The 23,526-nt window shown below is 46.5% G+C and overlaps 1 protein-coding gene across 2 annotated transcripts in view; it reads left to right on the top strand.

Moving 5' to 3' along the window:
• The window catches only part of Anxa2 (annexin A2), a 39,057-nt gene extending 20,402 nt beyond the window's left edge, over positions 1–18,655 (top strand). For both annotated transcript variants that reach the window (XM_021171402.2, XM_029481950.1), the window contains exons 4-13: positions 2,828–2,922; positions 6,658–6,771; positions 9,859–9,949; positions 10,660–10,739; positions 12,004–12,063; positions 13,363–13,456; positions 14,437–14,532; positions 14,939–14,997; positions 16,512–16,634; positions 18,308–18,655. In XM_021171402.2, the coding sequence (XP_021027061.1) occupies positions 2,828–2,922; positions 6,658–6,771; positions 9,859–9,949; positions 10,660–10,739; positions 12,004–12,063; positions 13,363–13,456; positions 14,437–14,532; positions 14,939–14,997; positions 16,512–16,634; positions 18,308–18,367 (872 nt within the window). In that variant the 3' untranslated portion in view covers positions 18,368–18,655. The remainder of the gene's footprint in view (positions 1–2,827; positions 2,923–6,657; positions 6,772–9,858; positions 9,950–10,659; positions 10,740–12,003; positions 12,064–13,362; positions 13,457–14,436; positions 14,533–14,938; positions 14,998–16,511; positions 16,635–18,307) is intronic.
• The last annotated feature ends 4,871 nt before the right edge of the window (positions 18,656–23,526 follow it).

Raw genomic sequence — 23,526 nt, forward strand, 5'->3', positions numbered from 1 at the left:
CAAAGACCTCCCTCAGGTAGACTCTGCTTAGAACAACGATGGACCTTTTTTTTTTTTTTACCATGTCTTCAATTGGAATATTGAAAATATGCAGGTGATTAGATTAGCCAACCATCTTCATCCAAGGAAAACATGCTTAACTGCGACCCTGCACCCGTGTGTCTCTACATCTTGGATCTTTGTTGGGCTTAGGCCGCTTTACTTCTGTAAAATTTGAGTCTGTTGGATAAGTTTTTACAAAGATCACTTGAGTAGGGCCCAACAGGTAAGAATGCTCGCTGCCCTCGCAGAGGACTCAAGCTTGGTTCCTAGTACCCAAGTTGAGCTATTCACAGCCCCCTGTAGATGCAGCTGTAGGGGGATCTGTGGACGCTTTCGTCTGGCCCACAGTTTCTTTAGATCTCAGATCCTTCTACCTAGTCAGTCCTTGCTTAAATGGTGGGGAGTGAGAAGTTGGAAAGAACCCAGTGCATAGATGCAGAGCCTTATCCTCTAATTTCTGGAGCTAACCTTGAAGGCATGGCCATCAGTATTGACTACATTGCCCACCTGGATGGCTGAGTGTTTGCCCCACCTCTTTCATCTGTATTTAGACTGTGGTGGCCAATGGCTTCTTGATCCCTGCAGCTTCAAGCTATGCTGGATAGTTTTCCACAGGAACAAACTGTTTCACCCACTGGGATGTCAGGCCAAGGAGAAGCAATAGTGGTCTAAAGATAATATCACCGGGAGAGATGGCTCAGAGGTTAAGAGCACTGTCTCTTCTTCCAGGGGTTCAATTCCCAGCAACTGCACGGTGGCTCACAGCCATTTGTAATGAGATCTGGTGTCTTCTACTGGATTGCGATCATACATGCAGGCAGAATGATGTATACATAATAAATAATTTTTTTTAAAGATAATATCACCAATGGGTATTCTTGTGCTTTGGCATAGGTTATGCCTTATGTGCCAGTCAAGGCACATAAGCCCAGAGAATGCTGGGCTTCTTGAGACATGCCAGCAACTACCTGTGACACAGCACTGATGCAGATGAGGGTTTAGAGGGTTTAGGGTCCAGAGCTGCCCACTTGTAGACAATCTCTGTTCAGTTTCTCTGTAGTCATCAGCATGATACGGCGAAACCTTTGATAAATCTGCTTCTAGATCCAGCCTTCTACACAGATCCATATTCCTTTGTTGGTTTTGTTTGTTTGTTTTTCGAGACAGGGTTTCTTTGTATACCCATACAGCTTTAATCTCAGCAGGCAGGAGGCAGAGGCAGAGGCAGGCAGATTTTCTGTGAATTTGAGACCAGCTGGGTGAATCCCTGTCTCAAAACCAAAAACCAAAAAAACTGAAAAACAAACAAACAAACAAAAGCACAACAACAACAACAACAACAGCAAAACCCTCAAAAAAGAATAAATAAAATTCAGATTATACTGGGCACTCTGGTTTACAAGCATGCTTTTTTGTTTGTATGTTGAGTATTTTCCCCAAATCAGTTAGTACTTCCTTGCTCTATTTTAAATGACCACATACATAGCATAGTATTCCAGCATGTGGACAAAATGAGATTATTTAATCAGTCCTTTATTGGACATACAAGGGTGATAATCCGTATCCTCAAACCCAACCCAGTGTCTAGCAATAGGGTTTCTGTATTCACACTGACTGCTCTAAAATCATAGGTGGAGTGCTAGACATTTGTTAGTATGTGGCCCCACTTGGAAATGAGTACATAAACGTTTTAAAGCATCTTTCTTTTTATACCCGGAAATTATCACGTTGTAAATGCGCGTGAAGCATCAGGATGCTTCCCCTGTCCAACTGTTCATTGTTCTGCCACCCAAACATCATAGTTCTGGGCTCCAAGTGCTTTGGGATGCCTCTGACTTTCTGTAAGACAAGATGGGTGCAGTCTGTAAGTGACCTTGTGTGCTTAGAGACTCTGGAATTGCCCACCCAGTCATGGCAAAGGCTTTTCCTTTTATTGGGCAAAGTTCATAGTCAGACAGCGGAAAGCTCTCTTGCTGCCCGAATCCTCAAAACTGAGCTTTGCTGAGTTAAATGACATGTGAGGACTATTTCTGATATAAAAATTGGAAACTTTCAGATACCTCGAACCTTGCTTATCTTTGTAAATACACATGTTCCAATTAAAATAGGTACTGAAACATTTGGGTGGCACTTCAAAACTCCCAATTTAGATTTAATTTAGATTAAAGCACTTATTCTTTTTTAATACAGTTGTAAAATTGATTATTAAAGTCACCTATTGAAGATTGAAAGCATAGGATGTATACTTTCCTTGTGAGACAATCTCGTCTTCAATAAGTGTGGTTCTATTAATCAATTAGCTATTAAAATATAACTGCCATATTAAGCCTGACTCATTTGTCATGACAGCTGGTATAATTATAAAAATTATACCTAGCCATTTATACAGCCATAATCTTGCAATAAATATAAATAATTGTCTCTATTAATTCATTTTGAAGGTTCTGTCTATTAATTCTCCAGTTAAGTGGCAATTTGGAGACCTTCATTTAAAATCTTTGTTGTTCGTTCCATCTGACTGCCAGAGTTCCACACGTGTACCTCCCACTGTTGATTTTGGAAACCAATTCATGAATAAAATAGCTTTTTAAGTGCAAATATTTAAAGGGTTGAGGCCCAAGGTCCAAGGCTTTCTGGGGAAGAAGGTAATGAGGGTGCCTGTGTTTGGGATGAGCTAGTCGTGACATTCTAGTATTGGGTTTGGGAGAGAGTATGTGGATTTCACTGTGTGAACGTCTCCTAAAGCGTGTGGTGGGGTAACTGTTCATAACTTGTCTCTCCACAGGAGTGGATGAGGTCACCATTGTCAACATCCTGACAAACCGCAGCAATGTGCAGAGGCAGGACATTGCCTTCGCCTATCAGAGAAGGACCAAAAAGGTACTGGAACCTTAGCGTGGAGGGCAGGCCTTGTTGAGTTAATGTTCTCAGATATTGCCTGTTCTGTTCTTAATTAATAAGTGTGTGTGTCCCTTGTTTGTGTTGCCCTGCATACCGTAGGGTGGCAGGCCCTAAAGCTTCCAGATGTTTCCCTGTCTTCAATTTCTATCTTGTCACAGAAATGCTGGGGATACAGATGTGTGCTACCGCATCTGGCTTTTTTTTTTTTTTTTTTACATCTAGCACCATTACCTGCTAAGCCATTCTCCACCCCTGCCCCCGTCCATCATTACTTTTTCTTTTTGTGAGTTGTGGATCTTCTTTAACCAAAAGGATCCTTCTAGAACTCTTGGATGTCCAAGGTTTCCCTCTTACATCCTTGAGAGGGTTGCTGCTTACATAGGTACACCCGTGGGAGGTAGAATGGAAAGGTGACATCCTGGAATACACGAGGGAGGCATTCTGGAATAGACGACAAGGAAGAGAAGCAATGGTCCCACTGGTTTATGTGCTGACTCTATGTCGTTGCTGTGCTTAGGTAGCAACTCACTTCCTCTCATGGCTTCTCTGGCTTCTTCGTCAGGTGTTGTGAATGTAATTTCAGAATGGTTTCCTCCACTGGGCGTGAATCCTAACGTGTGCTTCTCATTTACACGGAGGGGCTGGGGAGACAGCTCCGTTGGTAAAGTGCTTGTCACACAAGCATGAGTACCTGAGTTCAATCTTCAGCATCCACGTTAAACGAGCTAAATACCCCAGTGCTAGGGACGCTAGAAAGGATTCCTGGGGCTCCCCAGACAGTCAATTTAACTGATTCAGAGAGCTCTAAATTACACACACACACACACACACACACACACACACACACACACACACACACGGTGTCTTCAGATTCAGCCTGGCTGAAGTGCTGTGGTCCAGCCTGCTATCTTCAATAGGCTTCGCTCCTAGTGTTTATGGAGTTTTCTGTGTGTGTTTTTCCTTTGCTTATCCACTCGTGGCTAAAGCAGGCCCCGTCTTGTCCACCTTAGTTTCCCACAGCACTAGGACATTTTACCTTTCAGGATATGCTACTTAATCTTAACGCTTTGCTATTAAAAGCTTTTGACTTATATTCGGACAATGCCATCAGGGTGACCTCATGCAGCTCCCGCCTGACTTGAGGCTTTCACTCCCCGCCACAGTAGCGTTGACCTGAAAGAATGCCAGGAGAAACTGTGTGTTCCTGGAGTTGGCGTGACCACCAGGTCCTGGGAGTTCCAGGTCAAGCCTGGCTGAAGCTCTGTCCTCCATGCTCCAAAGCAGTTGGGAAAGGACGTAAATGGGAAAGCAGCTAGCTCCCTTCATCCCACACACGTTACAATTCTCCTTTCACGGTATGACGTGTGTTAATCTTCTGCAGTGAGGCTCAGAAGGGAGTGTTTTATGTCTCTAGCTTTCCCAAAGGATCTGAGAGCCGCAAGAGCCAAGTTCCCGTTGGAACAGGAGATCCACTATTCTGGACTGAAGGAAATAACTGCTCATTCATTGTGGCCTTGGAACTGTGTGTGCACACATGTTAGGTAGCTGGAGAACGCAGATCCTTCAGAGCCTGTTGGAGTAAACACATTATTAGAATCATGAGAAGGGTCAGCAAACACACAGGCATTAGCACGTGCTAAGGACAGCCCACTGCCCTGATGATACTTAATGGTCCAGGGTGATTATCTGTCACAGGAAGATGCCGCAACTGCCTGAGGTAATTTTCTAAAGGACGTCCTAGTATTGTTTTAGGTGCACTGTTTGTCAAGATATGGTCTGCAGCAGTGGTTCACAGTCTGTGGGTCATGATCTCTTTCAGGGGTTGAGCAACCCTTTCCCAGGGCTCACCTAAGACCATCGGAAAACAGATGTTTACATGATGACCCAGAGTAGTAGCAAACACACAGTTATGAAGTAGCAACAAAAATACTTTTGTGGCTGGGATCACCGTGGCATTTCTGACCAGGACAAAGAACCCTATTAAAGGGTTGCAGCACTAGGAAGGTTGTGAACCACTGGTCTAGAGGGACAAAGGGACCCTGCCCAGGTGGTGAGCTGCTGCAGATACTGTCACAGCTAGTAAAAGAGGGACACAGGGAGGAAGTTTGCATTTTATGCTTTGTCCCTTCAAACTAGTGCTAGACACAAGGTTTCTCTACGCAGAGAACACTCATTGTTCTATTGATCCCTTCTGGGATTTTTATTTGTGCTGAGTCCTATACTGGGCATTCTGAGCAATTCAAGTCAAAGTGGAAAAATCCAGTAGGTGCCCAGATGTCCCCTGAGGTGAGAGCAGAGATGGAGGTTGGGGGGAGGAGTGTCAAGGGCAGACCAAGTTGGGAGTCACTTAACCTCAGGGTTCCAATTTGGAAAGCTGGTGTTATAATTGGTATGTGTTGTTTTAGAAAGACCCTCCTACCTCCCATGCATGGTTAGGGCATCAGAAGCCAGAAGAAGAAGGTGAATGGGGTGGGCCCAATGCTTGCTTGCATCCACGCCAGGTCTGACCTTCTTCTTTCTTTCTTTCTTTATTTATTTATTTTGGTTTTTTCGAGACAGGGTTTCTCTGTATAGCTCTGGCTGTCCTGGAACTCATGTTTTGTAGACCAGGATGGCCTCGAACTCAGAAATCCACCTGCCTCTGCCTCCCAAGTGCTGGGATTAAAGGCATGCGCCACCACCGCCCTGCTCAGGTCTGACCTTCTTGACACTTGCTGTATGTCACCTTTAGAGGCTTGTGGAGCCTCAGAAATTGTTGGCCAGCCAGCCTACAGGGCCAAGTTCCAGGCCATCAAGAGACCTTATCTCAACCAGAAAGTGGAGGGCACCTGAGGAATGACACCTAAGCTTGTTCTGTGACCTTTACCCACATATGCTCCTACACACACACACACACACACACACACACACACACACGTACACCACATAAAAATAAATGCAGCTCAGCTCAGTGCAGCTGTGGCCTCGTCCATTCCCATGGCTAGTGAGTACCCAATCCCCGAGGAAATATCTTTAAGAGCCACCCTGAATTAAGGATATCTGTCTACATATCTGAGTGCTGCCTCAGACCTCCGACTTTATTAAGATTGTGTGTTCATGATGATAGTGGCATGATGATGACATTGTTCAACAGGAAGTTGAAAGGGACTCCGAGGGGCTGGAGTTCACATCATATTCTTCATCGCCCCAACCTGGAGGAGATGGGAGTTGGCTCAGGGCGAGGTGCAGTGTTTTACATAGGGAAAGCTCAGCACCCACCCCCACTCCAGCCTCGCTAGCACAGCTAGCTGCAGGCTACAAGGTCCCACCCTAGAACAGCATCACAAACGCCTTCCCTGGGACCTCTATAGACCTGCAGGACTCCACTGGTCTTTCTGCCTCACTTCTTTTCAGCTTGACTTGGAAAGTGACCTTGGAAAGTGACCTTGGGACTCTCCGCGTCTCCCTGAGACTCCACTCTTAGCTCTCCTCTCAGGAGCTATCAGCTACAGCAGTTTCTATCTAGTGATCAGCCTGGGTGTTAGTGGATTTCCTTACCACGTGGTTTCTGCCCTCCTGGTCTGATGTAGGGGACGAGGAAGTTCTCCCCAGACCGCAGAGTGGTCAAAGACTCACACATAGCCTGCTTTTTAGATAGAGCCATCTTATTTCTGTCTCGCTGGTTCCAGAGTGGACGTTGGTTCCAAGCAGCTCTGAGACATCTCCCTTTTACAGGAGCTCCCGTCAGCGCTGAAGTCAGCCTTATCTGGCCACCTGGAGACGGTGATTTTGGGCCTATTGAAGACACCTGCCCAGTATGATGCTTCGGAACTAAAAGCTTCCATGAAGGTAAACATGTGTGGGGTGTCATCCGTCAACCTGCCCATTAGTGTCTGTGAATTACAGCCTTTTGAGTGTAACTAGGTGATTGTCAGTTGTGTTGGAGTCTTATTTGAAGTCATTTCCCCCCAATGCTATAAGTTGTCAGGATTTGAACCAAAAATATTTCAATCTCTCTCTTTTTTAATGACGGCAAAGAAATTTCCTGATGCTGAGAGGCTGGCTAGCAGCTGCTGAGACTCGGCACCTGGGCGATTGGAATGCCTCTTGGGAAAACTGCTTCCTTGATTGCACTTCCTTTTTAAGGAGGATATGTGTGGTATTAAGGAGAAAGAAAAACAGCTTTTGTTCAGTAAAGCTTGCAGATTCTGCCCATGCCCTCCTGGATGCTGCTTCCTCTGGCTTCCCCCTCCCCACCCCCCCCATCCGTTGCTGGGCCAAAATTTGGATTTAGTCCAAAAATCAGCAATGCAGTGCAGGTGAGGATCGATACCAAGGTGGGACTGGCACCTGAATCCAATGGGAAGTTTCTGCAGGACATAATATTGTTATCTAAGTTTTGACTTTGCAAAGCTATTTTGAACATGGGAATTGAGGTTAAATTAGTAAATTCTAGTTTAGAAACGCCCTTGGATTTTGTGCTCACCTAAGCTACCCAGTATTACTCAAATGTAAGAGATAGACAAATGTCTGCCACAGCAAAGCTCAGGGCCCCTTCTCTGTGTACTTGTGACATGTTGGATAATCTGAGGCTGCCCTCTGCTGGTACTTCTTGGTAAGGCATCTTCAATGAGGGGAAGCTGTATGTCACCCTGTTGGGTTGTCATCTTTTCTGGAGAAGACACCAGGAATGAGGCCCCTTCACACGTAAAGTACCACCAGAACCCTGGAACTGATAGCCCAGAGCCACTGTAGGATTTGTCAAATCTCTCTCTGTCTCTTTTTTAGGTCATCAGCATAGCTCTTGCTAGTATAGTGGCATGCTAGGCAGGCTGTAATGCAGAGGAGATACCAGTCAGTGCCGTGACACACCAGGCACGGGGTGCAGGCTAATAATCCTAGCACTCCAGAGGTGGAGGCAGGGGGATCAAAAGCTCAAGATGATCCTTGGCTGTATTGGGAGTTTAAGGCCAGGGTGGGATACCTGAGACCTGAGAGAGAGAGAGAGAGAGAGAGAGAGAGAGAGAGGAAGGAGGAGGAAGAAGAGGAGGAGGAGGAGGAGGAGGGGGAGGAGGGAAGGAGAGTGTACTTTTCATGCCAACAACAGCTTTGATGATGGTAGCATTCCTGAGATTGCCAAGCCTTTGGGCCATTGGGGTCATGTGTAAGCCAATCTTTCCCCAGGTTTCTTTAACTATCAACACTTGGATCAGTTCATCTTATTTTTGTCAAGAATCCACTTAGTTGAGATTTATGTGATTTCACTGGTATCTATGGTCGAGTTATTATTGACTTAAAGCAGACCTGTGTGAGCTGTCAGTCACTCCACTAATCCAAGTAACTGGGTCCAAGGAAAGGCGCTTTAACTGCACCATCTTTGACCAGACGCCAGCTCTTCCATTAGCTATCATGGTTGAGTGACTCTTCCGAAGATCTTCAAGTGACGTTAGCAAAAATGATGCTTTCAAAAAAAAAATCTGTTTCCACATCGGGCAATACCAGTGGCAGTGTTTTGCCATATGTCACAGGAGAGGTTGGCCCTGTGATAAGAATTATTCTTAAGCTGTGGAAAGCTTGGGCCAAGTTTTAGAAATTGCCAAGGTCACCTTTGAAAGTGGAGATAAAGCCCTATTAGACTTCTCCGATGTGTGGGCGATGGGAGGCGAGATACTGCGCTCGGCTCACTTTCCCTCGGTGTCAGGACCCAGGATTTCTTCTGACACATGAGTTAGACTTTATTTCTGTCATCTTTGAAAAGCCTGCCTCTCCCTGGAAATACTCAGAGATGCTCCGTGATCATCTCAGCACACCCCTTGAGAGGTTCAGAGTGCTATGTAGACCTTTGGCTAACAAGGGAAGAATTTGGGGTTTCACTGGAACCTGTGGAAAAAAAAACTATGATTAAAATCCCGGGGAGAAGAGTCAAAGATGAGATTAAGACTAAGATTCAAAATTAACTATTAACCCGGGGCTTAGCTTAGATTATACAAGGCACATTTTAAAGGGGCATCTACTCTCTAATAAGTTTAATTAATAGCTGACACACTTTTCATGTGGGTAAGTACCTTTCTTATTGTATTAACACCTTATAATTGATTTACATTTTAAACAGTTGTAATTCTACTTAGTTCAAAGTGGTACCTCTATATTCGAGAAGACATGTACTAGAAGACCCTTGTTATTAAGCCTTGACTTTGATCAGGAAGCCAGCTTTGAAATACACGTTTCATTGAGTCCTTTCAAGCTCCCTAGCACGCTCAAAAGTGTATATATTAAATTCAAATATCCCACTCATTAAACTCTCATTTCCTAATAAAGTGCTAGCCTCTAGGCTTATTTAGCACTTTTGTTATTCCTTCTTCCTAAATACCTGAAAAGTGCAGAGTAATCAAGCAAAAATGGAAGTAACAGGATGCATTTTTTTTTTTTAAACATTAAGCCATTTTTGCGTTTCAAAGAAGAGAAGCGAATTTTCATCCTAACTAGCACCTTTCCGCTAAGGAGATGTTCTAATCTGTGGCAGCTGCTGACAGCGGCCCCACACCATTTCTTGGTCAATGAAGACAACTATTTCCTGTTTATTAAAATAGTGGGTGGCTGAGATAGGAACTAAGAAAGACAGATAGCGAGTCGGAACCCCACGGCCTCCTCTGGCGCCCAGGGATACTACAAGGCTGTCTCTTCTCATTCATTTTTCAAGAACATAGTAGAATATAGATGTTCTGCTTTTACAACATCTCGGGATCTGGTGATGTGAAAAAGAAAAGAAAAGGCAGCTTTATGTAGTGCTTGAAGAGCAGAGCACAGGCTGCTCAGGAGGGGCAGGTGACCCTGACAGAGCTATCTGTTTGCCTTTTACTTGACGGAGGCCAGCCTTGAGAGAGGCTGCTGATGAGGTGAGGGAGGCTGCTGATGTCTGGGCGTCTTGCTTCCCAGGGCCTGGGGACTGACGAGGACTCCCTCATTGAGATCATCTGCTCACGAACCAACCAGGAGCTGCAAGAGATCAACAGAGTGTACAAGGAGAGTGAGTAGCCTGCTTCTGAGACCCACCCTCTTAGCCCAGAGCGTGTGTGTGCATCCCCGGGTGCACTCTTGCATGTGTGCTTCCGTGCATGCTTGCGTTCATGAGTATGAAGAGAAGGGTCAACCTCAGGGGGTGTTCTTGGGAGCCATCCACCTGCATTTTGACAAGGTTCTCGCTAAGCCTGGAGCATACCAATTAGTCGAGGCTGGCTGGCCAGTGAGTCCTGGGATGCCTCCTGCTTCTGCCTCCACAGCACTGGGGTTTCAAGCACACCCTTAGCACATTAGGCACAGTCGTGGAGGTCAGAGGACAACCCTCAAAGCTGCTGATTCTATCCTTCTACTGTGAGGGGGTCCGGTGCCTGGATCTCGGGTCATCAGATGTGGCCAAAAGCACTTTTATCTACTGAGCCATCTTAGCAGCTTGAGAAACAATATTTTAGTCAGAGACGAGTTCGCTGATTAAAGAGAACCTGGGGACCCCTGGGCTTGACTTAGGCTTGTTTGTCCGTTAGACTGACAGTCACCCTAGATTTGATCTCATGTGAGGAGACCCCCTTCTAGAAACTCCATCCTCAGTTGGGGACTCAGGCTATTTCCACACTAACACAGCAATGCCTGCGTTTTGAAACTCGGTGGGTGACAGACAGTTGTAGTGGGTGCTTGGGTGTGCCTGCGGGAGGCGTCAAGCCAGATGTGTTGTCTCCTCAGTGTACAAGACTGATCTGGAGAAGGACATCATCTCTGACACATCTGGAGACTTCCGAAAGCTGATGGTCGCCCTTGCCAAGGTTGGTCTCTCTCCCTCCCACCCCTTGCCTCCTTCCACAGCAGGCTCAGCTCCTTCTATACTGGGGAGGGAATTAACTAAATCCTTGTGCCTGCTCAGAAATTCCGCTGCACTCCCGTCTCTGCAGAACTGTCATATTTGTTAATAGGATTTCTTATCCTGCAGAACCGTGTGGACAACTGGACGCCGGGGCCAGGGGAGGGGTGGGCAGCTCCCAAGCTCTGGCCTGGATTTCTGTGCTAACCTGCACCGAGTGACTAAAGGAAGGTCACTTTGCCTCTATTTGTGGCCACAGCGGACGCATTAACGTGACCTTGTTCCTTTCACCTTTCACTTGTGTGCGCGCACATGCAAACCTTGCCTCACTAGTCCTTTGGCATATGTGTGGGTCTTTGAGGTGCTTTGCTAACATTACCGCATCAATGTAGATGTAAGGCATGTCTCCCGTGAATCTCTAGTTCCGGCCGGCATGCATCTAAACACCAGTCTGTCAAGGGAAGGGAATTCTCTCAGGGAGCCCTGTGGCAAGTGACTGAGGAGTGTGCTGCAGCCTGGCCCACTTGCATCTCCATGACAGTGACAACTCTGTGACTCTCCTGTCTTCATTTGCTCCCCATTCAGGCACTGCAGACTCTGGGTCCTTTTAGAATCTACTTGTATCTTGCTTCTTTGACCAAAACCCATAGCTGCTGTTCCTTTCCAGAAAGCCCCACCACTTTCACCCTGGGCCTGGGAACCTCCATCTTCATCACTGTGTTTCTTTCTTTCTGCTCTGTGATGGCCCTGGGTGTTGTACCACTCACCTGTAGACCTGTTCCCCTTCTGCCTGTGAATGCAGAACACCCCCAGCCACCACCATACTGCCGGTTCCTGAGGGTTCAGTTCAGGCCCCGTCCTAGCACTTCTGGGCTCAGCCTACTGTTTACTACAATAGCTCTTCCCTTCATTTACATACTGTATCATCACGGCACTCTCAGTTGCCATGAATCTCACCGTTATACCCAGCTTGACGGACGAGACTTAGATGGGTTCAGTTTCTCTGGGACGTGGGTCATGAATTCAGTAAGATCCTCACTCAGGCTTGGGTACCCAGGGTTGGCTAGCAATGGTGAGACATAGCGTACCCGCTTCCTTCCCTGACCATCTCTCTCTTCCTTGGCCTTGTCTAGATTGACATGTGAAATGCTGTATTCGTTCAGGAATGAGGTTATGGCTCACCCAGGTTGGAGAGGAAACTGATGGTCCTTCTTGTTTTTCCCCTACAGGGCAGACGAGCAGAGGATGGTTCAGTTATTGACTACGAGCTGATTGACCAGGATGCCCGGGTATGTGCCAAGCTTCCTGGCGTGTGTATTTGGAGGGGTTGTATCGCACGCAACTATTTCTTTATGTACAATGAATAACCTCAAACTAACATTTGTTATCTCTCAGATCCTCTGGGTCAGGGATGGAGACTGGGTTGATCAGATCATTCTGGCTCAAGGTCTCTCATATGGTTGTAGACAAGACGTTGGTTAGGACTGTAATTACTGAGAGCATGGCCAGGTCAAAGGGTTCTTTCCCACGTGGCTCATGTGTGACTTACTGTTGGCAAGAGATGTTAGCACTCCTCCATGTAGGCCTCCACAGGCTGCTTGAAATGTCCCTGACAACATTGCCGCTGCCCTCCCTAGAGTGATCCAAGAGGGATCCAGAAGCCCTCATGCTCTTATGACTTGGTCTCAAGTGTCACACGTTCTTGTCATACTCTCATCATTAGAAGTGTGTCCATGAATCCAGCCCACAGCCGTGGGAGGGGTAAAACTAAGAGATATCCCTTCTAAGGGAGGAATGGGCCTTTTAAAGCCTCAGCCCATCTGAGAATATGTGGTTTGTTTCTAGGAACCGTAGTTGTAATGCCTGGGTCAGTTACCAGCTCTGTACCCACTTCCCATTGGCTCATTCAGGCTCTGACTCCACAGACGTGCTAGGTCCTGACACTAAGCTGGTAGGAAAGCCGGAGCAGATGAGGTAGGCACACCAGGCTAGGAAGGCTCCCTGCTCCACTCAGTGGGGAAGGGGCCTGTGGCTTCCTCATAAAGCTAATTTAGATAGCTGCGAACTAGGTGTGCCTCACCCAGAGGGGTCAGCTGTTTGGTTGTCTTAAAGCAAGCAAGTCATAATAGCTGCAGACAAAATCATGCACCTCCATTTTAATATAGTCTGGGGAGTGCTCAAGTATAAGAGAAAGGTTTTTAACAAGTGCTACAAGTAGGCTTTGTGGTCTAGGGAGATAGCTCAAGCGTGGCCCCAGAAGCCAAAATTTGAGCACACCTGTTCTAAGTGGTGCATTGTGGGTCACACCTGCAGTATGGGCTCGTGTGCTCACTTGTCTCTTGGAACAGGCTTTTTAAGTAACATTTGCTAGGGGTGTGTGGTTAACTTCTCCTGGTTGGCTGCATCTCTGCTAGGGGTGTGTGGTTAACTTCTCCTGGTTGGCTGATCTCTGCTAGGGGTGTGTGGTTAACTTCTCCTGGTTGGCTGCATCTCTGCTAGGTGTATGTGTGGTTAACTAACTTCTCCTGGTTGGCTGCATCTCTGCAAGGGGCGTGTGGTTAACTTCTGGTTGGCTGCATCTCCCACAGGAGCTCTATGATGCCGGGGTGAAGAGGAAAGGAACTGATGTCCCCAAGTGGATCAGCATCATGACTGAGCGCAGTGTGTGCCACCTCCAGAAAGGTGGGTGCCGTGCCAGCGAGGCCTCGGGGCCTGGAGGCTCTCAGGTGGCGAAGGCTGCACTGAGGAGCAGATAGATCTCTAGAACAACACCTGTTCTCCACGCAGATCTTTCAGTTTCCTTTATCAAATCACTTGGCCTCCTATCTCACTGTGAATCCTCTGTCCCCAAATATGTTCAATATTTGATATGTTAGCTTGTTTCACTGTGGTGTGTGTGTGTGTGTGTATGTATGTGTTCACATGGATGTATTTGTGCATATTGGAGCCAGAGGTAAACCTTAGGTGTCACACCTTTGGAACCGTTCACCCTGGGGTGGTTTTTGTTTGTCTGGTTTGTCTTTTAGACTCATTGCCCTTGAATTAAAAAACTAGGCTAGGTAACCTGGACAGAAGAGACCTGCCATCCACCCGCCTCAGCCTTCACAGCGCTGGGATTGCAAGCACAACATCGTGTTTAGCTTTTTTGTTTTGTTTTGATTTTGATTTTCAAGTCATGGGTTTTGGGTTTGGGGGCTAAACACAGGGCCTTCTGGTTGGTTGTAAGACAAGCATGCTGCCAACCGAGCCGTCTCCCTGGGCCTCCCCTATTCCCCTTCTTACTAGAGGATCCTTTGTTCTTGCCATGATTGTTGAAGTACAGGATGTGACCACCTGACTCTTACTGTTTCACATGACATCCACACAGATGGATTCCAGTGACAGAGCATAGGGATGGTCACATTCTGTGGCCTAGGCAGAGCCATTAGGGATAGGAGCTAGACCTGGGTCCTCTGGCAAGACAGGTACAAATCAGCTCTGGTCCACCAAGGTGACCACCAGCCCCTAGATGACTGCCTACCCCTAGGATGCATCAGGAATCACCTCTAGTTGTTGGTTGTTTTGTTTTTGTTGCTGTTGTTGTTTAATCAAAGTATCTAATTACACAGATCATCCATGCAGCTTTGACTAGCACTTCTGATATAATTTGTTGCTTTTCTTAGTGTTCGAAAGGTACAAGAGCTACAGCCCTTATGACATGCTGGAGAGCATCAAGAAAGAGGTCAAAGGGGACCTGGAGAACGCCTTCCTGAACCTGGGTGAGCAAGTATGGCCCTTCCACCTTGGCAGGGAGGACAGAAACGGGAGGAAGGAATGGCTGTGCGCTTGCTTCAAGGGGACTTGAGAGGTGTGGTGGCTTTTCTGCATGTCTTAGAGAGTTTTAGGATTGACTGTAGATTTAAAGATATGAAATGGGCTTAAATTGCCAAGAAGGACAATTTGGTGTGGAGAAGGGAGGGCTATACTGGGCAAGCTTACATAGACACCCGGTCATCAGTGACCTCTGCACCTCGTGGTTGAAGGTGCCGCAGTGGGTAGAGCCTACTAGTTCACAAGATTCTGAGTTTTCCTTAGCCTTCTACAGCCTTTGCCCATGGACAGGCCCATTCTGGTCAGTGTCTTAGGGTCAGGTGGGCAGACTTGACCTCTGTCTCCTTCCCACAGTCCAGTGCATCCAGAACAAGCCCCTGTACTTCGCTGACCGACTGTACGACTCCATGAAGGTAAGGACTGCTGGCCCAGAGGCTCCATTTCCACTAGGCTCCGCCTCTGTTTTGGCTCAAACTGAATCTCTGTGACTAGTGTGTAGGGCAGTGGTTCTCAGTCTTCCAGTTGCTGCAACCCTTTAATACAGTTCCTCATGTTGTGGTGGCCCCTAACCATAAGGTTATTTGGTTGCTACTTCAGAACTGGACTTTTGCTATAGTTATGAATTGCAATGTAAATATCTGAAACGCAGGATACCTGGTATGCAACCCCTGAGGGGTTGAGACCCACAGGTTGATAAGCATTAGTTTAGAGGATGGGTTCCCACTAGCTAGCTGAGATTGTATTTGGCAGGTGAGAAAGCACCATTCCATCTTCTCTCAGTTGTTTAAATACATGCGATGCAGCTCCAGAATAAGGTGTCACTGGAGGGAAAGGGTAAGGTGACAACGGTGTCTGATTTCTGCTGGGGCTTTCAGCTATGGTGTCCCATTAGTCCCAGGATAAAAGCAAACAGGATGTGAGTGACCATCAGCAGGCACTACACAACAGCTTTTCAGTTCCCTCCCTTAAGTCCTGGCAGGAAACCCTGCAGGGCACCTGGAGCCAAGGCCAGCTTTATAGATGCACAGCTGGGTGATCTTCCTGCATGAGCTGCCCCGACCAGCCTTGTTCTGGTTCTTGTCCTGCCAGGACTGGTCTGCCTTCCAGGCCCCTGCTTTCTTCTCTGGAGCACCTTCCGTGTCCATGTCGACCCTCTGCCTGCTCTCCTTGGGCTCCCTGTCACAGATAGTTTCCTTAGTGCAGGCTCTTTCATGCATTCACAAAGAGCCATAAGAACAGCGTGCCGGCCCATCCTCTCTGCATCCCTAAGTGTCCATCAGCCCTTTGCTGCGTATGCAAACTTGCAGGCTGGCGGTCAGAAGCAGAGCTGACTGGAGAGGCGGCTCAACAGTTAAGAGCACACACTGCTCCTGCAGAGGCCCCTTGGCTTCTCTAGTTTGAATCATTCATAGGCTCCTGAAACTTCAGCTACAGGGTATCTGATGCCCTCTTCTGGCCTCTGTGTGCACCTACATGTACACCTATGGGCTCCCCCAGACACATACTTAGAAATTTAAAAATAAATCTTGAAACATTCAGATGTGCTTGGAAATCTAAGGTGCTCGTCTTCATTAAGGAAACAGTCTCAGCACTGCATTTTTAAGTCTTGTAAGATAACAGCATCACGACCCACATGAGTGCAGGCATTAAAGAAGCTGGCTGCTGTTGTCGAAATCCTGGTTTGGCTCCCAGCTCCAGGCTGGACAGCAAGGAACCATCTGGAATGCCAGCTTCAGGGGATCTGACACTCTTTTCTGGATTCCAGAGGGCTTCCCTAGACACACACACACACACACACACACACACTTTAAAAAGCAGAAGTCAATCTTTTTAAAAACACACACAAGAGCCAGAAAAAACTGGTGGGTGCTTTTTTAATGACAACCTTGTCAAGGAACGTAGCTCTGATCATCACTTTGACTTTCAGGGCAAGGGGACTCGAGACAAGGTCCTGATTAGAATCATGGTCTCTCGCAGTGAAGTGGACATGCTGAAAATCAGATCTGAATTCAAGAGGAAATATGGCAAGTCCCTGTACTACTACATCCAGGTAAAGCCTGTGGCATGGACCTGGCTCTGCCAGGCATGGTGTGTGTGTGTGTGTGTGTGTGTGTGTGTGTGTGTGTGTATAACTATGTGGGTGTGCATGCATGTGTGTCTGAATGTATGTGTATGACTATGTGGGTGTATGTATTTGTGTGTGTATGTGTGTGTGTACAAGTGTGTGTGTGTATGACTATGTGCATGTGTATATGTGTATGTGCATGTGTATATGTGTATGTGCATGTGTGTGTGTGTGTGTGCAGGTGGTTGTAGAGAACAATGGCAGAGTGGTGACCTTCCTGTTTTCTCATTTCGTAGAGAATAGACTCTGGGCACCAAGAATCAGGGATTTATATTGAAAGTAGCCTATATGATTTTCATAGGCTCATAGGTTCAAAGAAGGTTTATACATTTCCCACAAGTGTCACTCTACAGTGGTCATAGGTGTTTATAGTGATGATCCTGCATGACCTGGTGACAATCAGAGGGACTCTGAAGGCCAAAGGTGTTTTGTATTCTATGATGCTCCTGCTTCCTGAAGATCCTCAGAGAGGCCTGACCATTTGTCTCTCACCAGTCCACCTCTTCTGTGAACTTAGTGTTTGCATTTTGGAAGGCTGGAGCATTCCTGGTGTTAACACTGTGCTCAGCTCCCAGGGTATTACTCTGGAGACAGAGCCTAGGCCTTGCATATGCTAAGTAAGCCCTCTACCACTGAGCTAGCATCCACAGCTTTTTAAACTTTTTTTTTGGGGGGGGTGGTAGTATGTGTATTGTCTGGGTGTGGGTGTGCATGTGTGTGTGCAGGCCAGCGGTCAACCTCTGGAGTCATTCCTCAGGAACTGTCCACCTTGTTTGCTGAGACAGGATTTCTGACTGAGAGTCGGGACTCAGTGACTGAATGAGGCTGGCTGGGTGGTGAATCCCAGAGATCCTCCTGTCTCTGCTTCTCAGTGCGGGTGATATTGCACGTCACCAGCCCTGGCTTCTTAAACTGGGGAACTGAACTCAGGTCCCCACGCGTGTGTGGAAAGCAACCCCTCCTCCTTCTCTTTGAGAAGGGTTCTCACTAAGATATCTGAGCTGGCCTTGAACTTGTGATTCTCCTGCCTCATCCTCCTAGTTAGCTAAGCTTATAGGTGTGCATTACCAGGCTTGGCTGCAATCCCCTTTCTAAAAGATCCTGACATTTCTATATCTATCTTGGTCTATGGTCACCAAGGACAGTTGTGTGTGTGTGTGTGTGTTCGGGGGTCAGTGCAGCCATGCTTCTTAGGGCACACGATTAAAGCCAGGGACAGCAAAGCTCTTAGAAATTATTTCTCCACTTCACTAGTTATTTTCATGCATCCTTAAAGCCCACAAAACTTCAGAGGGAGGCAGCCAAGGTTCTACCCTGTCCTGTGCAGAAGGGCCCAGGTGCAGGAGAAACTCAGGCATGCTGCAGAACGCCCTGCCGGACCTGCAGTGTGGGAGACATTCTCTACCCTCGCAGTCATGACAGGAAGACGTACCATTTCGTACTGTGCTTCAGAGGGCCAGGGCTTTGGTCCACTGTGCAGGCCTGCAAGTCCCCAGGGTACATCAAGGCTATGGCGGGTTGCTGTACAATCTATTGTTTTTTTTTTTTTTTTTTTTTCTGACACTACAATTGCTTTTCTTTCTTTCTGGCCACTGCAGCAAGACACCAAGGGTGACTACCAGAAGGCACTGCTGTACCTGTGTGGTGGGGATGACTGAAGGGCTCAGCACAGTGGATCACCCAGAAGTGGCTCTACCTGTGCCCCAACCTGATGTTCTAGAGACTCCGCTCTCCACTAATGGACCCCTGAGCTCCTCCCTGTGAGGATGACAACAGGGCCACCGACCCTTTCCCCATCTTAGCTGCCCTTGCCTGGCTTTCTCCTCATTCTCTTCCTTTATGCCAAAGAAGTGAACATTCCAGGGAGTGGGGCGTAGCGTCTGTGACATGAGACACTTCCTCTTATGTACTGTGTCGTGAATAAACCGTTTTTACTTTAGAAACAAGAATGCCGTTGCCTTTGCTTTCGAGCCACTGTTCAGAAAGCAGACGTACTTGGGATTTGATTGTTCACCCAGGGAGGTTGCCCCTAGAGGATGAAAGTTCTAGAACTTATCTCTTCCCTCTGGTAGCCACTATACAGATGCACTTTTAAAAAGGATGAGTGAATTTAAAATTATATACAGTTCAAATTTTACCCCTTAGGCAAGGACTACAGCTCTTATCTGGGTCTGTGTGTGTGTACTTCTCCCTGGGGACAACAAATGTTTTATTCACCCAGATGAACGCTGACAACACACCAGAGAAATGATTCCACCCCAGTCTAACCTGGTGAACAAATGAGCTTGTATAGAGTTACTTAAGAGAAGAGAACCTCGCTTGAGGGTTACTTGAAGAGGCATGGGAAACTTCACCACTGAATAAAATGTCCCTGTCCCTCCCAGGAAGTATATGTCTTATGTATCCTCAAGTCGGGGTAGGGTGGGCAATACACTTCTTCCCACACTCATGACGTAACCCACTAATGGTGAGTACACCCTGGGGAAGGGGTCTCACAAGCCCCTTCTTGTTTCATGCTATGTGACTGAGTGGGTATCACAGCTACTGAGATTTCAAGTGGGCAAAGGTCCTGCCATGTTTGGGAGATAGTGTCCTATAACACACAAGTACACAGCCCTAGCACCACACAAAAGAAAAAAAAAATTCTTCGCTTCAGTCACTCTATTTTTTTTTTTTTTTTTTTTTGGTTTTTCGAGACAGGGTTTCTCTTTTGTAAACCAGGCTGGCCTCAAACTCAGAAATCTGCCTGCCTCTGCCTCCCGAGTGCTGGGATTAAAGGCATGCGCCACCATGCCTGGCCACTCTATATTTCTTAAGCTCAGTCCCCACTTCTGGTGGGAAAAGAATACCTGGACTCTAATGGAAGTTTCTTTTGGATCGATCCACATGCTATAGGTGAGAGGGCCAGGGGCAAGGTCCCAGGGACTCTTTTGTGGGTAAGGTAGATGAAAGTGAGTATCTGAGGTGGCCACAAACTGGGGAGAAGTCTGAGGTAGGATGAGATATTTTGGGTTTTCTTTGTCAGGGTGGGTTTACAGGTTTGGTTTTTGCTACTTTTGAGAGATTTATTTTTATTTTTGATGACGTATGTGCGCTTGTGTGTATGTATGATGTGCACATGAGTGCAGGTACCTGAAGTGACCACAAGAGGGCATCAGGTCACCTGGGCTGGAGTTAAAGGCAGTTGTGAGGGATGGTTCACACTCAGGTACTAAAAACTGAACTCAGAACCCCAGCAAAAGCAGTACGTGCTCTTAACCTCGGAGCCATCTCTCCAATCCCTTGTATGTATGTATGTATGTATGTATGTATGTATGTATGTATGTATGTATGTATTTTATAGAGTCTCAAGTAGTTCAGGAAGCCTCATGTGGCCTCACTGTGTAGCTGAAGGTGACTTTCTGCCTCCAATTCCCAAGTGCTGGAATTATAGGCATGTGTCACCATGACTGGAAATTGAACCCAGGGCTTCATATATGCTAGTGGGCACTCTACTACTGAACTAAGTCCCCAGCCTGGATTCTGTAGCCAGTGTTGCAAATGTCTCTGGTAGTCATTAGACTTATAAAATAAATTGCATCCAATCCCAACCTCGAGAGCCTGCCTGCCAATGAGTCAGGCTACAGCAAGCATGCTCAGATAGCTGGGCTAGGCCACCCACAGTGGATTGGGAACAAGGGAAGGAAGGGCACTTCTTTATGGAGAGGACTGAGGTAGATGAGAGCAAGGAGGAAACATCTGTGTAAAGTCTGTGGTGAGTCTTTACAGCTGGGAGGAGGCCCACCATAGAGATCCCAGTGGCTCATCCATTGATGGACATGCCAGTCATACAATTGGTAAAAGATTCAACTGCAGCCTAGTAAGTGGTTCATTTCTTCTGCCCCTTGAGAAAGTCAATGACTCAAGAGACCAGGTGAGTGGCACTATTAGGAATTGTGGCCTTGTTGGAATGTGTGTGTCACTGTGGGTATGGGCCTCACTCTAGCTGCCTGGAAGCCAGTATTCTGCTAGCCACCTTTGTATGAAGATGTAGAACTCTCAGCTCCTCCCACACCATGCCTGCCTGGATGCTGCCATGTTCCTGCCTTGATGATACTGGACTGAACCTCTGAACCTGCAAGCCAGCCCCAATTAAATGTTGTCCTTTATAAGACTTGCCTTGGTCATGGTGTCTGTTCATAGCAATAAAACCCTAAGACAGTCAGGGTCCTCTAGATTCTAGAGAGCAGTTCTCAGAACCTATGGGTTGAGATGTGTGTGTGTGTGTGTGTGTGATCACAAGACCCTTTTACAGGAGTTGCATTTCAGATATCTGCATATTAGATATTTACATTATGATTCATAAGTGTCAAAATTACTATGAATAGAAACAAAATAATTTTATGTTTGGGAGTCAACCACAACATAAAGAACTATATTTAAGGGTCACAGCATTAGGAAGGTTGAGAACCACTGGGCTAGAAGGACAGAACTGATAGAATGAATTTATATAAAAAACAAAATGTAAAGATTTATTAAAACAGCTTACAGAATAGGGTCAAAATAATCCAACAATGGTTGTCTCACACCTGAAAGATCCAAAACTTGGTGGTTGTTCAATTTACATGACTGGATGTTTCAGCAGCCCCAATATGGCACTAAAGGCCTGGAGGGTTTCTGGAGAGCTGCTGGTCATTAGTTGGAAGTCTGGAAAAATGGACTTAGGGATCACCATCACCATCACCACCACAGCAGCATTATCACCATCACCGTCACCAGCAGCAGCATCAGCAGCAGCATTGGGGTAAACTGACTCTACAAGGGCCAAACAGCAAAAAGCTGATAACCTTCCTTCTCCCATATCCTTTTTGGTTTGGGCTGCTACCAGAAGGTGCTGCCCACATCTGGACCTACTCACATCCATTAAAACAATCAAGAGAATCCTCCACCGATCCCAACATGTCAACCTGATATAGATGACTTCTAAATTGATACTCCTGCTCAGCTGAGTCTAAGTAGGGCAAGCTGACTTTTAAAACCATCAAACTCCCATACTGGGGATCAAACCCAGAGTTTCGTGCATGCTAAGCAAACACTCTACCACTGACCCACTGAGCTACCTACCCACCAGGTTCTCTCCCTAAGTCCTTAGTGCTATGTCTTTGAGTCCCTGTCATGGCTCTGAGCTTTCACTCATGGAAGGCTGTAGGTGTCTATAGCCCAAAAGTCAAGAGAAGACAGACAGATGCAAAGACAGATGTCAAAAACATCTTCCTCATGTTCCCATCACCTTCTGCAGGCCTCAGTAAGAGTCCCCGGGAAGTAAGCTAGGTACTTGTCATAACCAGCCCTGCTCTCTACACAAGGCTAGTGGGTGGCAAGTGATGTTTTGTTTAGCTGTATGGCCTTCAACACTGATGGAGTTCTAAAATTTATTTTTAAGCTTTATACATGTATATAGTTTATGTTGAACACATTCTTTCTTATGCTTCCTCCAGGCCACCTGCCCCCTACTGATCGATCCCCTTTACCCCCCTAGAAAGTATTACATCTACTTTAGTCTCACACACACACACACACAAACACACACACAATTTTTTTTGTGTGTGAATGTATAAAATCTAGGAGTCACAAATGAGAGAAAACCATCAATGTTTGAATAAAAAAAATATGACATTTGTCTTTTCTGCAACTGGTTTGGTTTACTTAATATGATCATCTCTGCTTGCATTCATTTTCCTGCAAATACATGGCTCTTTTTTTTTTTCTTTTTATGACTCAAAAAAAAAAAGTCACTGTGTCCACAAACCACATTCCCTTATCTGTTCTACTCTTGCTGGACACCTAGGTTATTTTCGTACTTGCCCCACTGGGATTAGTGCTGATGTGTAAGCGTCTCTGGACAACATTGGCTTGAAGTCTTTGGGGTGAATCCCCAGGAGTGGCGTAGCTGGGGTATTGTTAATATTTATGGGGGGCCTCCTTCTTGTCTTTCATGATGACTCTGGGCTAGTTTACAATCCCACCAGTCCAGATAAGTGATTTTTGAGTGAATCGAGAACAAATAAAGTGCATTTATTTAGACTTGGCCTTGGCAACACAATTGTAATACAATGAGGATTCAGTGTGACCCTGATCCTCTGTCTGGCCAGTCATGGCCTTCCCTAGGGCTCCTGGTCTTTGGCAGGTCCTTGCATGAATGGACTGTGTAAAGATAAGCATGTGTGTTTCTATATCATCACCTGTGTTCATACATGTGAATACCCTGGGTGTAGGCTGCTGGCCCCAGGTCCTGTTGACAACAGCTTATATCAGTACCTTCCCCAAGCTGAATTGTGGCTCCCTCCCAAACCCCTCACTATACTTTTCTATCAGGAGACTTTTCTATTTGCCAAAGGTTGTGCTCAAATAGTCTTCAGGTGTTAACCAGGCACAGAATGTGTGCGTGAGATGAGCTCTGGACAGATGTGGGGAGTCTGGAAATACAGAAAATCAAATGCAGTTAAAGCAAAGACAGCAGCAGCAGTGTTGAGCAAGCTGAGTGTGGCTGACTGCCTTGCTATGATGACCCTTGGGCAAACTTGAGATGGAAATTCAGATGGATTGTGGCTCCTGGGTCATATAGGGCCCATAATGCATCAGTATGCTACTAAGGTACCTTACCAATAACAGGCTGTTTAGTCAAATAATCTCCCAGCACATTAGAATCAGTGCTCTGAATCCCCAAATCCACTTATCCGTGTGCTTGGGGGCAGAGTTCAAGGAACTGCATAAGAAGTGGGACCTCTCTCTTTAACCCCGAATTATCGTGCTGAACTGCAAGTTGAAAGGGCTGGGC

The sequence above is a fragment of the Mus caroli genome, chromosome 9 (assembly GCF_900094665.2).
Source record: "Mus caroli chromosome 9, CAROLI_EIJ_v1.1, whole genome shotgun sequence".
Classification (NCBI taxonomy): Eukaryota; Metazoa; Chordata; class Mammalia; order Rodentia; family Muridae; genus Mus; species Mus caroli.